The sequence below is a fragment of the Xyrauchen texanus genome, chromosome 45 (assembly GCF_025860055.1).
Source record: "Xyrauchen texanus isolate HMW12.3.18 chromosome 45, RBS_HiC_50CHRs, whole genome shotgun sequence".
Classification (NCBI taxonomy): Eukaryota; Metazoa; Chordata; class Actinopteri; order Cypriniformes; family Catostomidae; genus Xyrauchen; species Xyrauchen texanus.
This window is the reverse complement of record NC_068320.1, coordinates 20265675-20284276: the sequence shown is the minus strand read 5'-3', so window position 1 is coordinate 20284276 and position 18602 is coordinate 20265675. Positions and strand designations below refer to the sequence as shown.

The following is an 18602-nucleotide window of genomic DNA, read 5'->3' as shown; positions in this document are numbered from 1 at the left end:
GTTATGAACAACATGGCATAAAATTGTTTTGCAACTGCAATACTATGAGAACGCGCAAAATAATTGAATGGCAGAAAGCATCAGAGACACAATTTATTTAGGGTTATTAAATAACCCTGATTGTAAGCAAAACTGTAGAATATATAGCTGACAAAAATGTATAAAAAATCTATACATCCTCCCAAAATGTTGAGTTGGCTGGAAGTAATGATGACTCTGGACAGGAATCTTTAGCTTTTAGCCCTTCTTTGAGTGAGTGAGTGATTGATAGACAGACAACTGGCCTCTGGTTTCTATTTAGTAACAGGTGCTTTAAATAGTTGTGACATGGTGGAGGGTGGAACCAGGTCGTGATTATACACACCCGGTCCCTTATCAGGCTAATTAAGCCTCCGAGAGGGATAAAGGCCGATTGCGGACGGTGGTGCGGGAGAGAGAGATAGTTTATGGACATGTCCGTCATGTGTGTGTGTGTGTGTGTGTGTGTGTGTGTGTGTTTGTCTTTTGTTTCAGTTTTATATTTAACTATTATTTATATTATCAAGTCGGTTCTCGCTTCCTCCTTTCCATTGAACTGCGTTACAATAGTCTAACAGACCCAGAGAGCGACCCCTTGTAGGTTATTTGGGTTGTAAGAAAGAGAAAGAGTGAGTCACTGATAAAGTTGATGAGTACATGACAATAGACCAGAAAGAGTGTCACCCTTTTCTCTCTTTCCTTCTCTCTCATTCTCAATCTCACTGACTGGTGATGAAGGACAGTGGGTGTGCAGAAAGGATGTCCAGATTGATGTAGATAGATAGGGTTGGACAGCCAGATAGACACTTGATTGTGCAGGGAGGTTTTGTTTGATTTTTATATAATGAGTGTGGTTATGTGGGCCCCTTAAATGCGTTCGGGACTTTATTAGGAAAGTGACTTATCACAGCCAAGTCATGCTCTACTTCGCTCTTTGTATTTCTTTTCTGGCTCATTAAGCAGAAGTTTCCGCTGCAGTTTTACACTTGTGATTTAATCGATTCACCCCTTGTTTCAGATGAATTTAGCATGTTTTATCTTTTAGTAGCATAGCAGAGCTTCTCTGTTTGGGTTCAGCTCTGTGCAAGCTTGGGCTGCAGACATAAAATAAGGATAATTCAGGGCTTATCAGTAATGAGTTATTTTGCTATCACATAAATGATAAAGCAACATAATCATAATCAAATGTTAGAAAAAAATATATTGACACTTTTCATTAAACCTGTAGTTTTATTTACAAAACAAACAAAAAAAAAACTATATAAAATGCATTATGATTTTAATCTGGAAAATTTGCTGGAAAATTAACTGATTCATGGTTTTCAACCCATTCAAACGGATGCTCCGACTATGATTCTTATTCTAGAGATGTCTCACACTCTCATAAAATCATGTAACTATACCTACATTTTTGCTAATTTAATTTTAACGTGACTCGTTCTATACATTGTGGCAGTTTCATTGTGAACTTAAGACAAGAGACATTACAACAATTACTTTTATTGCCTTTAACACATCCAGGGCCAGCTCGACCCAATAAACAACATAAACATTTGTTTAGGGCCCCGTGATTGGCCCCACCCACCACCCCCATTTATTTTATTTTTTGCCCATCAATTACTCTAATCAACAAAACACACAACCGTATCAATGAAACGAAGTATGTTTCATTCCGTATATTTTTTCTAAATTAACTAGAATTTTCTAGAAACCTGTAGGGCCCCTGTGAAGCTTTCCACTAAGGAAGACACGGGAACCAGCGTCGGCTTCAAGATAAGATTTTTAACTATACACTTTCTGTTCGATACACAATCGTATAACACACGTTCTTTTAGTTGCTACTCTGGGTGTAGGCACTCTCTCTCCCGAGGCTGTGTGGCTGCTGCTCTTTTATGCCGCTCTCCTCATGCTTACTGCAATTAGACACAGGTGTTAGACATAATTTAGCTCAGGTGTAAGCGCCCTTACCGCTTTTCTCTCCTGGACGGGTGCTTGACCACGCCCCCGCTGCCACAGCCCCATACACTATTTTTGTTTAGGACCCCCAAAACCCTAGGTCCGGCCCTGAACACATCAGAAGTAAAACGGCAGAGTTTTAGTTCGTAAACACATATTTTTAGCTCTGTTCCACACACAATGCTACATGTATTGTAAGGTGATACATTTTAACATTTGCAACTTTGCATTTATATAACCATCTACATTTACAAGCTTGTGTGTGTTCAGACTGGATGGTAGCTCAACTGATTGATGATGTGATGCGGTAGGAGTCCGGAATAATATGAGTTAACATGGTTTCTTCAGCAATTGTGATTTTCATCTCACATTTGCTTTTTCTGACACTATCGGTTAAGAATACTTTCAAGATTCATGGAGGGGGGTAGGCAATTGGCAATATCTAAGCTGTGTGCACATAGTGCTTTGTGTGGAATATCTAAGGATCTATGGTTATGTTGTGTGTTGGCTCATTTTAACGGGAATCCCCACTTCTCAGTAGTGATATGTGATATTTCATGTTATGTTTATTTTCCGGATGTTATAAGCGAAAATGTGGCTTAAAAGCAACACCTTTTGACATGTAACATGTATGTCAAAGACATGTACTTAGCTATTACTCGCTATATTTTTGTCTGAGAGTAAACAAATAGGCTGGTTGTATTCTAATCATTGAGAGCTTACCAATGACATATGACACATGGCTATTTGATCAGTTTTATGTTTTTATTGATTATAATAATATGTACATTGCTAAATTATCAAAACGGAACACTTCTGATCTGTCTACACATTTCAAAGCACTCGTTCAGTTTTGGTCATAATGTGTACAGGCATTGTAAAGTACAGCTTCTAAGCTTTAAAATGATTCCTATATTTTGTTGGTCAAGAAGACTGTATTTATTGATATTTTGATCATAATTTTTTTTTCAGCAGGCCAATCAGAATTTAAGGGGTTAATCTTAGAAACCATCTTTTTTGAGGAGATTTTACACACGTTTTGGCCACCATAGTTGTAATAAACCACAATATATAATTTTGCAAAAATGTTGCCACAGTTACGGAACTTTTATGAGATCAAGCAGCATGTACATGTAATCTAGTGAGAATTTAAGTGACAGTTCCATCCATTTGGTCAAAAACTCTCAAACAATGACCCCCGGCCATAGTTCCATTCTTATTGTTGAGCCTTGGGATTTCAGTCTGGAGTTTTCACTAAGCAGCAGTATTAGTCAGGCAAGATAGAAATGAATAGTCTTTCTTTTTACGAACAACAAGAGGCACTTGATTCAACAATCTTCGGTCACTCGTAGACATGTTCTCTCCCCCTCTTTCTCTGTTGTGTCGTCCTGCTCTTTGCATACAACAGCGTCTTTAATTGTTACCATGTGTCAGGGACTAGTCAGTTCAGTGGAATGTTAAAGCACGGCCAGCGAACACCCCCTACATACACTCACGCACTACTCTCCCCCTTTTCAGAGATTTCACATGGACATGGTGCTTTCCTCAATTTGTCCCAGTCCTGTTTGCTTTATTCATATCTTTAATGCCCAAAATGTACTGTTTCTTCATTGCATACAATAATGCTGGATATCAGCAAGCAACGCTACAGACAATCCAGGTGCATCCTGAGTTGGGGGTTATCAGGTGTGTGTGTTGAACAGTTTCAGCTTATATTGCCTTTGTTCTTGTGGGAAACTCAACGGTTTGTATTAAACAATAAAGAACAGTATTTATTTGTCACTGGTTGTATTTCGATTATTTTTGTCACTCTTAGAAAAATGTTTTATATCTTAGAGTTTATACTGTTACTGTTTTAAGAGAAGTGTATGATTTTGTGAATGAAAAACAGCTGTGAATACCGACACTCCAAAGAATGACTCCAATTGCACTGTTCATAGCAGCAAATAGGTTTCAGAGATTCAGAAGTTGTTTATTCAGGATAATATCTGACAAGTGCTATGTGATCTTCTGTTACTGTCTAAACCCAAGACTGTCCGCAAGCTCCAGGTGTTTAATGGACCATGCAAGAGAACAGAAACTGATAGAGACAGATGAGGGAAATCTGTATTGGTTATGGAATGCTGTTTTAGGGGTGCTGGAAGTCCGACTTGGACTTCAGCTCTGTTGTAAGTGGTATCTGAGCCTCTCTTTAATGTTTTCAGCTGCTCACAGTGATGCTTTGTGTTTTTTTTTAAGCATTTCTCAGACTTGTTTTGATGTAAGTCTGAAATACTGCATTTAAAGGAATAGTTCACCCAAAAATAAGTGCTCATTAAAGCTTAAGAGCATTAATGGCTTCAGTGGAATGACGCTCTATCTCTAACTGCACAGCTGTCTGGGTTATTGATAGGGTCAGAGGTCAAGATCATGACTGTTTGCTGGCTGATAATAGCAATGACATCCTATTACATCTTATAACAGGTGTATTAAAGCAGCAATTACTACTTCTCCTCGCTTTGTTGAAGTCTGTTGGATTTACTGTCTATGCAATGTCTTCTGGGTCACTTTATCAGTTCTTTATATGACTCAGGGAAGTTTACTGTCCTTGGCAAGCATGAGGTTGTCCTCTGATGATTATTTGTCTGTATTGTGATAAATGTGAGGCTGGGAGTCAGACAGCCTGTGTGCACTCAGGGGTGTTTGATGTCAGCAGTGTCAGGCGCAGAGGGCTGTCTGTGGCGTGCTGATGATGTCATCAGCTGCCTGACCCTGGGTTGCCAGATTGAGTCAGACAGGAAAATCCTGTTGTTCAAATAGCCTGGCGTCTTTGCTTCCCTCATCTTGAACTCCTCAAGATATGATTTGTAATTTTGCAATGTATGTAGGAAATCGTGACCACTCACATTAAAATGAAGACAGAGTGCAGCTTTAAAGAAAAAATACTAATAATATGGTAAATATATTTCTCATTTCTTATGAATGGTGCAATTCTCTGTTCTTTCTTGTGGATTCCATGGAATTTAAAAGGCACTGGAGTAGTTCAGGGCTCTTTTTAAAAAGAGGCTTAACAAGGCAGTAAAAATCAGTTTTGTCTGACATTTGACAACTTTATCCCAAGGCTGTACTCTTTCTTGAAGTGTTTTTGTGGGATGGTAACATATAAATGGCTGAGACATGCACAATTAATGCTACATAGGAATTTTACAGGGAACTATTTAATTTTGGAAAATAAAGGACTGTTTGTGAATGTGTCCTGTGTGTATGTGTTTACCAATGTAGCCTGATGTGATATTGAAATCTAAACGATATTGAAATCTGGATATACTGTATATGCATACATACATACATACTTGTTTATAATCTTTTTGTCTAATTCTTATTGGTAACTGCTTTGGGTGTCCTATACGCGCCCTTCTTTCTAGAGCCCTAGGGTGACCAAGCTTGTCCTATTCCAGGCATTATGGGAGGAGACTGGGACAAAGGCATCTGTGTGCCTGATGTGGATGGAACTTCATCTTCTGAAGCTTTGTTGAGTGTGGGGTAGGGAGGGCGGCTGCATGCTATGAGTAGACAGCTAGGATATGTGTGTGTGTGTGTGTGTGTGTGTGTGTGTGTGTGTGTGTGTGTGTAGTGTGTTGGCTCTAGCAAGGGAAGGAAGATCTTTGAGCACATCAGTTGTTGGTTTAGGATGCCTGTTAGCAGCTGTGATGGCAGCTGATGGGGTTCACTCAGGAGAAGGAAGGGTCTGACTGCTCTGCTTACTACAGACAAAACTCACAAAGAGTACTGTGCTCAGTTTACTCACTGTGTCCACTGTATCACTTTGCATTGTCCTCCTAACGTGCTACGTGTGTTAATATACAGCCTAATTGAACTTGTTTTATTCAAGTCAAAAATATTATTATTATTATTATTTATAATATTAGAGACACTTTACAACAAGGTTATATTTGTTAACAATAGTCAATTCATTAGGTACCATAAACCTTTATGATATTTTTACAGCATTTATTAATCTTGATTAATGTTCATTTTAAAAATACCGTTGTTCATTAGTAGTTTTAGAAAAAAGCATCTGCTATATAATGTAAGTACAATTTATTTAAAAAACTATTAGTGTATGTTGAAATGAACATCTTCCAAGATTATTAAGTGCTGTAAATGTATTGTTCATTGTTAGTTAATGTTAAATAATGTTGTTAAGTAATGTTAAATTGATAGTTCGTCCCAAAATGAAAATTCTCTCATAATTTACTCACCCTCATGCCATCCCAGATGTGTATGACTTTCCTTCTTCTGCAGAACACAAACAAAGATTTTTAGAAGAATATATCAACTCTGTAGGTCCATACAATGCAAGTGAATGGTGACTAGACCATTCAAGCTCTAGAAATCTCATAAAGGCAGCATAAAAGTTCATATGAATTGGTTTAATATGCCTTCTGAAGCGATGTAATCACTTTGGGTGAGAAACAGATCAATATTTCAATCCTTTGTTTTTTAAACTGTAAATCTCCACTTTCAATTTAAGTATGTGAAAGTAAATAAGAACCAAACCTTTTCAAATAATTACAAAAACGTAAAAAAAAGAAATCTCACATTTCACAAAAGAAAATTCATTTCTCACATAATATTGAATTCCATTTAATTTTTTTGCATGCCACAATAAAAATCCAAGTTAAGTCTCAGATCAAGTAGAAATGGTAACATTTGAAAATGTTCACTTTTTACATTGTTTTCTGGCTGAACTTTTACCAAACAAAAGTGGAGGAAAGAACTAGAATAGGACAAGTGAAGAAATTCTTCTTTCTTTTGTGGAATTTGCTAAGGTGTTGTTTTCGCTATGTGAAATATCTCCTCCGGAGTTTGGGTTTGGGCCTCCTGAGATCTGAAAGACTTATTACTGTGTTTTATTACTGGTTCACATTGGAGACAGCCTTTTATTCTGGCCATTTGACAGTAAGAAGAGGAATAACACTAAGGCCAATAGTTTTTCAAGGATCCCTCTTCAAACACCCTATAAATATTAGCCTCATGTATTTAATATAATATGTCCCTTTGATATAGGGTGCCTCAGTCAGTGGTGAGACATTAGATATAACTTGGCCTGCATGGTACCTGTGCATTTTATGGTGAGGCGGTATCTAAGTAAACCCTTATATTAGCCGCTGATGAGAGTGTGTATTGCATTTTATTACTTACCACATTACAAAAGTAGATTTGTCACTTGTTATGTTTTATGATTATGAAGTGGATGTGAATGATCTCAAAGTGTCTGTGTGAGTAATTCCATTGTTTTTGCTCTGTTTTCAGCTTTTTACACTTAAGGACAGTTTTAAAGGCCCACTGGTGCTATCTTGTTTAATTACGCATTAAACATTTATTCAGCTGCTCTCACATATGTCTGTGGAATACTTCAGTTCAGCTGTGGTGTGTTCTTATTGTTCATGGTCATCACAGGTCAACAAGACCATGTGGCAAAACAACAGAATGTTGGTTGCTGATGTCCTTTTTTTGGGCATTAGTACTAGTACACAACACCTGCTACAACACATGTGCCATTCCTCAAGATGTACATGTATGGTTTGTGTGTGTGTGTATTCATTTGGAGTTCTTTCTTCACGCCAAAGTTCTACAGAATGGTTTTTGCCATGTTTCACCAAGAGCTTTGTATGTTTAGTCAAGCATTTTGATCAATATGAAGGTGCCAAGCTTGTATAGGATACAGCTTTCATATCCATAGTGATATATTAGTGTATAAAAACGTGTTTATGTGGAATAGACATTGATAAATGAACAGCTCTTTCATTGTCCAGACCTGCTGTTTCAACCTGGGTTTCTGAGTTTATTTCTCTTTGACCTTTGCGTTCTGGTGCGGTGCTGATTGAGGAAGTCAGTGGCTCCCTTGCAAATGCTCCCAACGGCTGCCATCTGACAGTATTTGGCAACTGGGGGTCATGTATCTCACATCATACCTAAAATTTCATTCGGTACTCTAGAAAAGAAGAGATATAAGCTTAAAGGGATAGTTCACCCATAAGTTTTAATTTGTCATCATTTATTCACCCTCACATTGCAAACCTGTATGACTTTTTTCTTCTGTGGAACAAAAAAAGGATATGTTTTGAAGAATTTTGAGACTGTTCCTTTCCATACAACAAAAGCATACATTAACCAGGGCCTGTCAAGATCCAAAAATGACAAAAAAGAAAGATGAATTATCATCTAAGATAGCCCATATGACTTTGCGGTATATTCAAAGTTTTCTGAAGCTTTGTGTTAGGAACAGACCAATATTTGTTATTCACTGAAAATCTTCCACTTTGCTGTCGTTCTCTAATTTGATTTGTGCATTGTGCATATTTAAACATGTTGAGATGTTTTATGTCAATGACACTAATGTTTTATTATTGTAATTTTTTTTACTGTATTTCAGTAAATATTATGCTGTTGTTGATTGATTGTTCTTATTAAAGTCAGCGAGAATGAAAGACCTAGTAGAAAGTACTAATATGATGTATAAATACTTTTTTTTCCCTCCCCTTTTCTCCCCAATTTGGAATGCCCAAATCCCAATGTGCTCTGAGTCCTCATGGTGGCGTAGTGACTCGCCTCATTCTGGGTGGCAGAGGACGAATCTCAGTTGCCTCTGCATCTGAGATGTCAATTTGCGCATTGTATCACGTGGCTTGTTGAGTATGTTACCACGGAGACATAGCGCGTGTGGAGGCTTCATGCTATTCTCACACCATCCACGCACAACTCACCATGCACCCCACCGAGAGCGAAAACCACATTATAGCAACCATGAGGAGGTTACCCCATGTGACTCTACCCTCCCTAGCAACCGGGCCAATTTTGTTGCTTAGGAGACCTGGCTGGAATCACTCAGCATGCCTTGGATTCAAACTTGCGACTCCAGGGGTGGTAGTCAGCATCTTTACTCACTGAGCTATGCGGGCCCCTGATGTATAAATACTTTAATGTTTAAATGATATATGATTTTTTCATGCTGCTGTAATTAGAATATTTTAATGTCCATCTTTTTCGTGTATCAGTAATGAGAATTGGGTGGTAAAATGAGTCATGAAAATAATGTCACAATGTAACAAACCTTAATGGCCCTAAAATAGGCTTCATTTTCCATGTGCAAAATACAATTTCTTATTTGTTTCTTTTGATTTTAAACCAGGGCATTTTCTTGACAAATTTCGAGGAATGACCCAATCTGAATTTTTGCAATTCCATCAAGTCTTTTCATGTTTTATATTCTTTTACATGTTCTACATGTGCTGAGATTCAGTCTTGATACTTTTCCCCTGGGGGCTGTCATTTAAAGCAAATGCTTGGTGTGTGTGTGTGTGTGTGTGTGTGTGTGTGTGCATGTGTGTGCGTGTGTGTGTTTGCTATCTCTAACACACATCCATTGTTCTTCTGAGATCCTGTGGAAAATGTGAGTTGTGATGGCATGTGTCTATGTGTCTTCACACATTTTCCTCTCCTTTACTCCTGGTCTGTCTTTGTCTGTTAGAGAGATGCAGTAATGGAATGACATTTTCCTGCCTCTCTGCAGAACTCTGAACTTTGCCTCTTGGACATTGGACACACGCTCACACAATGTAATCTCAATATTGTGTCCATGGCTTCAGGATGTGACTTCAGGCAAGCCTGTGTTTTGTGTGCAACTCTGTAATCGTTCCTCCTAGAGAGAGACAGAGAACAGGAATGTTATCTTTCCACAGCTACTGGGGAATCCCTGCTCTCTCTCATTCTCTCTCTCTTATAAGTGTGTGTGTGACTGACCTGCTTAATGTCTGTCAGCCCCCTGTGTGGATTGTTTACAGCTCAGATCTCCACTCTGATATTCATGTCATGTGCTCAGCTCCATTACTTTCCTTTCAAGGCCTCTGGGGATGCAGGACACATGTGTTTATGTGTGTGTTGAAATAGTGTTTTGTCTGTCTTCTTGCAGACCATCATGTTAGTTCATCTTGAAACTCAGAGATAATACATTCTACATTACTGTTCTTGTGCAGGTAACGTTTGAGGCACCTCTTGTGTTGATCTTTATGTTTTTGTTTTTTTATTACATTGAAAAGCTGAGTTGTATTGTAGAGTTGCACTTTATTGTGTTTTATGGTATTTAAGCCTTATTAAAACTGAAGAAGTCACATTATAAGGATTTTATCCCCCTTTGAAACAGAATTGGATGAAATGTTTGATCTTTGCTAGGGTCAGACATTTTTGCACTCTGGGCAAAAATGCCTCATATCCAGGGGCGTTGCTAGACATAAAGTTTTACTGGGGCACAGGCCCCATTACTCATATCGTTTTTTATTTTTCTTTCTTGAAAGCCTGCTGCGTGCAAGAACTGTGGAACTATACAAACTTCCCTTGCTTAACCCACTATTCCTACACCACAACAAGTACTGGGAAAGATAAACGTGTAGAGATATTCATCTTTATGAAAATATTTACTTAAGTGTCTTGAATCATGAACATTCTCAACATGTTTTACGGCATAAAATGCATGCACTGTATAAGCAAATAACAAAACCGGTGAAAACTTTCTTGCACATTTGCTTTCTTCTATATTACTATATTATAGTAAGTCTATGGAATGGCATTATCCAACGTCAGGCAAAACGGCCTCAGACAAAACGGCTTTAGACAAAAAGGTCTCAGAATGAGCAGAGAGTTGGTCGCTAGGCAGAGTTGGTAGCTAAACTGTCTTAATTTGGTTGCTAGCTTGCGAAACTAGCTGAGCTATCTCTAACTTTATAAATGCAGATGTGTTGTTTCGATAAATTAATAACTAGCTAGCTAACATAATTGGTATAAGTTTAAACTGATGTTTGAAACTCATTAAGTTTACTTGCAATAACAACTCAAATCAAGCCAAAATATAGTCCTTTTTAGTCGCTAGTTAATTAGCACACAGCAGCCATAGTTACTGCCAACTGTTTATGTAGTGTCCTAAACTAGCACTAGCTTATTCAATTATTATTTTCATATCCAAAAGATCGATTCATTGTTATCATACACAATCAAAGACAGTACTACAGAACACAAAAACATTTTTATTTTCTCTGCAATTCCATATACTTGACAGAGGTTTTCCTGAGACTTGATGCTTTTTCATCTGATGTCTGAAAACTGACTCTAACTGCTGAGGATGTAGTTTGTTTATCAACTTTTACCTCCCTCAAACTCCTCTCTCCTTTCTGCTTCCCAGTCCCTGCTTCGTCCAAAGAATTTTCTGATCCATCTACAGGAGCCAATAATGTTTGAATCAAAATAAGATCATCAGTATTATTTAGAATTTTACTTTAGTTCTGTATTTACGTGCGACACCTGGGTAGGGTTGCACCAGTTGTGCGTTAGTTCTCACCTAAGTTAGGCCGTAAAGTTCACACTAACGGCTTACTAGTTAGTTTGTAACTAAGTCGGTGCTTAATTTGGTTGTACCACCCGCTCTTAAGGCAAGACTTAACTCTCCATAATGTAATGCGTAGTCTCATAATATGATATTTACCTGTATTGAGCCAATAAACAGCCTTCAAATTTGTACACAGAAGTGTTAATTGTTATTCCAACCATTACTCCTGGTCAGAGGCTTCCGTAAATATTTCGTTTATACTTAGGGTTATGTTCTACCTAAGTTTAATGGTGCAACGCTCAAATATTTAGTAGTGCGTAAGTTGTGACTTAGTGCCCATTTATGCCACAACTAGGCTAAGTTGTAACATACTGTATGTATAGCTAGTACAACCGGCCCCTGGACTTGTGTGTGTGTGTGTGTGTGTGTGTTTGTGCGTGCTGCAGTGGCTTTGGTCATAGCATGCGCACAGGCGTGCGCCACACGGACAAGGATTAATCTGCATGAATCAGATTTGTGTTTTCGGTTAAACTGCATTGCTTTTACAAGCGTTGATTGGGTGGGTTACTGCATTGCATTTAGATAGATCCATTTATTTTTTCAGAGATTATCAATTTAAATGAATGCACTGACAAATAAAGTAAATTGTTAAAACTCAAACTTGAGGTTTTACTGGGGCACAGCAGATTTATACTGGGGCACGTGCCCCAGTAAAAAGGGTCTAGTGACGCCCCAGCTCAAATAAAAAATTTGGATGCAAAAAATAAGTGAACTCCTCAGTTTTATTTTGATCTTATTTCTATTTGAAATTTAATTTATTTCAATATTCTATTCCTGGCCTAGTCTTATGAGAACTCGACATAGCGAAATCTTAATATATCGGACATCTTGGCCCATACTAAAAGGGATGAATTTTATTTCAATGAAAACCAACAAATGATCAGAATTAGAAATCGATACAATATACAGGAATACAGGAATCAAATTTAGCCACTATATACCCTAAAAATTATGTGTTGGATTTACTGAAATATGTACCTTGCATACATTTTAGGCACTTGTGAAAAATTTTGCATAATGTGAATAAATTCAATTTATGGTCATTTTATGTCAGCATAACTAGAAAACCTATGTTTTTACACAAAAGTATTAGTTCATTCTACTTTATTTACCTCAAAAGCTAATAACATGAATAAGATTTAACAACTAATAGCACTTTGTTTCAAATTAAGTTTAATAGTATTGTTTCTGCCTAATTAAATTGGCTCAAAAGAAAATAATGATGATTGATTTTTTTCTTTTTGATTTCTTGATTTCTTATGATTATCCCATCTTATACTTTAATTACAACTTGCCATAATTACGACTTGAACTGTGTGTTTTTTTGTCTTTACATAAACAGAGCTCATAGTTTCATTTATTATATATTCTCTCTAGAAGAGGAGGCATGTGTTTGTGTGTTTGTGCATATGCCTGTGTGGGTGTATGTTGAATACTTCCCGAGGCAAAATGTCTCTTCCACACAGGGTCTATTGTGTCCCTGTCTTCTGCCCTAGTGATCATGGCAAACTTTCCATCTCCTCCAGAGACACTGTGTTGTCTGTTTGGTTACTCCAAGCAACACCCGACTGTCACCTGTTGCATTTAACCAACACAAGCTGAATTGGTGGATACTCAGATTTATGCAATTCTGTTTGTTGATGCTAGTGGTGCAGAAATGTATGCTTAGTTGTGTGGTTTCAAGTGCCTTGATGAAGATTTAAAATTTCCCTTTTCAAACGATTGATTGTAGAGGCCAAATAGTATCCAGCCATTGATAATGAATTCTCTGTATTCCAAATAGAAATCCCATGTGCAACCAACTTGTTATTCTGGAGTGAGACAAATGGGAAAGCACATTTTATAATTCTCCATAACATTCACACTTTCCATGGGATATCCTTTACTTTCCCACTGACACTAAATGATTTGTTCCCAAGCCTTGATTCCATATTTGTTTTCCTACACTTACGCGGTTGTGCTGTACCCGAGCAGGCCTGGATTTCCAGGCCCATGTGATCAGCGGTTCCTCCAAACTCCAAGGGTTATTTGCTGCTGCATGCAGTTTTATGCTGTCGGAAGGAAACACTTAGTATTGATGTCTTTCATTAAGTGTGTTTGAGTCTAGCTGTTTTGCCAGCACTGTGTGTTGGAAAATGTGTTTTATCTTTGAGAGTTTGTGTTCTGCTGGAGTGAAGTTTTCTCAGGGTAGTTTGAAAAGGTTTTAGACATTCGGTAAATAGGGAATAGAGGCCAAAACAATGTGCACTCTATGAGAAAGTGTGGATTTGAAAATGACATTTTATGACATTTTTTAAAGGAAAATAAATCAAATTAATCTGTGCTTGTTGACCACAAATTCATTGACAGACTACACTGAATATGTTCTAAAAATATATTTGTCACACTATTTAAATAAACTGCGAAAATGCAAATAGGTGGTTTCAAAAACAGCATCTAAAATATAGTATACACTTTCCCATATACATTCATATTGATTTTAACCTAAAACATTGATTTTGGAAAAAGTCAATGTCTATATTATTTGTCAGCCCATGTAGTTTTTTGTACTAAATGTAAAGGGGTTTTTGGAAGTAACTGTAAGTTATATCTTGTCAGGATAAGGATCTACATCACACGTTACCACACATTGTCATACAACTACACCAGTCACTTGTTTATTAAAATTACAAGAAGAGGTGTTGCCGTTGAACAGCTGCTGTGTGTGTGTGTGTGTGTGTGTGTGTGTGTGTGTGTATTTGTTGGTTATCTTACTAATATCTGTCTGTACATAACAATTTGCAGGTACATACACCTTTTTTCATCTCTTACTTGCTCTCTCTCTTCCTTTTTCTCTCTCTTTCTTTGATTTATCTGTCTCTCTTTATTAATTTATCTGCAGTTTTAATGTGTTTTATTATTTATGGGAAATAATTGTACATTTGTATTGTCCAAACATTTGCACTTTAGCTGCGTGTACAGAAAACAGTGGAGAATAATATATTTAAATTATTGAAACGTATGTAGAGTTATTGAAAAACAAAGATAAATTGGATAACATTAAATAATACAATGAATTTGGAAATAAAGGTAAAAATCCTTTTAATTATTATTATTAATTTATTATTATTGTTTATTATTATACAAGAAAAAAAACAGAGCTTTTGAACAGTATACATAGTATACGCAAACATAGTAAATGAAACACATTTATTTACATAGTAAATAAAAACAGTATGCATAGAGTTATTGAAAAGGAAGATAACATTTATAATTTTAAAGAAAAAATACATTTGGAAATAAATGTTTAAAACAATATAATACTAATTATTATTATTATATAAGAAGAATAGCCAGAATGTTTTTTAATAAAATATGCAGTTATTGAAAAGGAAAAATAAAATGGAAAACATTATAGAATAAAAATAAATTAAGATAAAAAATAAGAAATAAAGTCCCCCCCATGATAAAAATAATGTTAAAATAATAATAAAAAGTTATTGTTACTATTATTATCATTATTACTGTATAATAAAAATAACAACCATTTAACAAGATTAAATACAATATTTAAAATACTATTTAAAAATAATAATGAGTTAGAGAAATATTAATAATGAAATCTGTCTATCTCTTTGTTTATTAATCTTACTTACTTTTATTCTCTCTCACTTTGTCTTTAAACTTCACCACATATACCAAGAACATTCTCAAATGTTTTCTCTCTGTCTCTTTCTGTTGAGCTTGGCGCTGAGTCCACATAAATGTCTGGATACGAGCCTCTCTAAGCATCTAGATAGCCTTGGTACCAAAAACCATTAAAACCCTGTTCTTGATAGGCGGCCACAGTAAGTGTAACACTCAACAAATGAATGAGAATATCTGCAAAAAAGTAATATATCAAAGAGCAGCAAAGAATTTGATCATGTTTTTGATTACAGCAAGGAATGAAGCAGAGAGAAAAACAGAGCTGTGTTCCCTGGGTTGGCAATATTATTTGTTTGGAGGGATCGGCTTACCTTTGGACCGATGTGCACATTGCAAAGTTTATTGTAGACAGCTCCATTGGGGGTTGATTGAAAGCACAGTCAGATTCAGCCAGAGTCCTGATTAAGTTTCATCTGTGTGTGTGTGTGTGTGTTTTATTTAAACTGACCTCATTCCACAGATCCAGGGTTAGATGACATCAGCCCTTGGCATTCAGTCAGTGACTTAGTCGTGTCCATCTTGATTCCTATTCCAGACTGTAGTCCTATGTCTTTTGACAGGCTGAACACTGCAGGTCTGTGGGGGTGTAGAGAAGGAATTTGGGTTAATTTTAGGTGTAAAAGTGTGAATCTAACTGACAAGAAATTGTATATTTCTCCCCAGAATCAAAAGAAAAATAAGAAATCACATTTTACACAGAAACTGAATCATTGCGTTTTCTGCACTGGTTTTGAGGGAAAATCGGTGCAATTCTGTGTAAGGAATTAAATGTATTAAATGGAACTGAGTACTACACTCTTATTGGTAGCTGAAATCATCTGGAAATTAACCATAATATTTAATAAACAAACATGCAAGGGATTGTTTTTTTCTTGTTCTTTTATTTTGTTGTAAAATATGTCCTGGACATTGCTTAGTGAGATTCACTTTAAAAGTGTATGTGTGACACGTAAACTTTGAGAGAGAGGAGGGGAAGTATGTACAGCCTTGAGAGTTCATCCTTGCTGTTTATTTGTGCACATTTCAAACTGTGAAGGCTATCAACACAGCAGGCGGTCGGAACAAACGGCGTGCAACAAATCACTTTGGATAGACAAAAGAGGATCAATGATATGCTAGGGAGGACTATGTGAAAAATAAACACAGGTGTTTTTATTATTTCTGGCAGAAGAGAAACCTCATCTCATGTTCGAGTGTCCTGTGTTCACATTTGTATTTTACATTTATGCATTTGGAAGACACTTTTATCCAATTCAAGGTACATATTTTTATCAGTTTGCTCAGCAGCTTTTGGGGAGTTTTATGAGTGAAAGTGGCTTCCTTTTAGAAAGTGAATGCGAAATATTTGACACTAATAGTATTGGCCATCTAAATCTAAGCCTGACCCCAAATGTTGATAGATGTAAAGTGTCACAGAATGTGTTATATTTCAACTTTAATGGGAACCCTAAATGATTATACATCCATATTACTAACACAGGATTAATAAAAACTAACCTCAGAACGTTTAATGGCTGAGTTAACTTCTCAGAAAGCACTAAAAACTCTAAAACTAAATCTTATTCTTCTTATCTTGAAAACAATATGGACATTGATTCCATGTGGAATTAAAATCTTCTCTCTCTCATTGCAGATAGTAAAGCTATAGTAGATGGGAATCTAAAACTGATCCTGGGGCTAATATGGACCCTTATCCTGCACTACTCCATCTCCATGCCCATGTGGGAGGATGAGGATGATGAAGATGCCAGAAAACTGACGCCCAAACAGCGTCTTCTAGGCTGGATCCAGAATAAGGTCCCCCAGCTGCCCATCAACAACTTCCACAGGGACTGGAGAGATGGCAAAGCGCTGGGAGCCCTGGTGGATAATTGTGCCCCTGGTGAGTAGACCTTTATAAAAAAGGACCGTGGTACAGTGATAGTAAAAGATGGTAGGACGAATCTCAGTTGCCTCAGAGTCTGAGGCCATCAGTTCGCCCATGTTATTACGTGGCTTATTGAGTGCGTTACTGCGGAGCATCCATGCACAACTCACCACGTGCCCCACCAAGAGCGAACCACATTATAGCGACTACGAGGAGGTTACCCCATGTGACTCTGCCCTCCTTAGCAACTGTGCCAATTTGGTTGCTTAGGAGACCTGGCTGGAGTCAATCAGCACCCCCTAGATTCGAACTCGCGACTCCAAGGGTGGTAATCAGTGTCTTTACTCGCTGATCTACCCAGGCCCTAACAAGGATATATTTTAAACAATCTCACAATATATGATTTCCAAATCACAGCAATTTATAGTGTCTCACTTTAAAACTTAAAAAAGCACCCAAAGTATCATAAAAGTCATTAATGCGACTTGTGTGTCATTTTCCATCCGATCTCTTTGTATGATAAAAATACCAAAATGTTTTAGGAGTAATGTACAATCAGCCAGTTTTTATAGCAGAATAAACCCAGACAGGGTGCTGAGGGGTCTTGTATCAGTCTGAAGGGGTTCATTTTCCGATAACAACTGGCTTACGGTACATTAACAGAGCTACTAACCAAATAAATAAATAAATCAGTTGACTTGAAATATTGATTTGTGTTGAAATTCTGTTATATGAGATGAAAGAAATCGCTGAATGACTGAATTCCATCTCCGGTTTGCATCAGAGTTCTGGTGGTGTTTATTTTGTGAAAATGACCATCTGACTGCTCGTCCAGCTTATTACAAGACTACTTGCCACATAAATAAATAACGGGATATGAAATCATGATATGTGTTTTGTTGAGTTTTGTAGAGACTGCAGCGTGATATGAGAAGTAGGAAAGATGACATGCAACTCCTGGGAAGAAATATCATACTGCTAGAAAGCCATACCACCATTGACCAATCAGAATCGAGTATTCCAGAGACCCTTGTAATAAAAGACGTTATTCACTTCAAATCTTAACAAATCACTAATCAAGTCATTGCTGAACTCATGCATACAGAGCTAAAAATCAAATATGGCGAGTGGCAACACATCAATAGCATCAAACCTCATTTATCTCTCAATAAAGTTTGATGATAGTGACATTTTTTTATTTATTTATGTTATTAGTCTATGTAGTGTATTTCCTTACAAGAAATTTGGGTTTGTTAAGAGGTTAACATGTTTAGCCAAACACACACAGTGATCTGATTGTCTTTAAATGTACTTAGTTAATTGAATAGGTGAAAGTTTAAACTGGCTGGTGGGTGTAATGCAGCTGTGAAATATTTAATGAATGTACTTTTTACTCAGTCTCTTTCCAAACCCCTCTCAGGCCTGAGTGGGATTGATTTCACACAGTCAGACACACATTAGGTCCATTAGCACTAAATATCTTTTTAAGTGGAGGACTGGAATTATACTAAATACTAATTATACTCTTATTTACAGTGTTTCATCAGAACTAATTTTGGGAAATACTTTTGCGGTTATGTTTTTAGCAGATGTTTCTTCCTAAGTAGTGTATTGCATGCTAGATAATTAGATTACTTTGCTACATAATGACTA

At 36.8% G+C, this 18602-nt stretch overlaps 1 protein-coding gene across 1 annotated transcript in view; it reads left to right on the top strand.

The window, feature by feature from the left end:
• Nucleotides 1–18602, top strand: part of LOC127637303 (filamin-C-like) — a 62390-nt gene that overhangs the window by 6434 nt on the left and 37354 nt on the right. Inside the window, 1 exon segment of the mRNA XM_052118293.1 lies at nucleotides 16716–16964. Coding sequence (XP_051974253.1) covers nucleotides 16716–16964 — 249 coding nt within the window.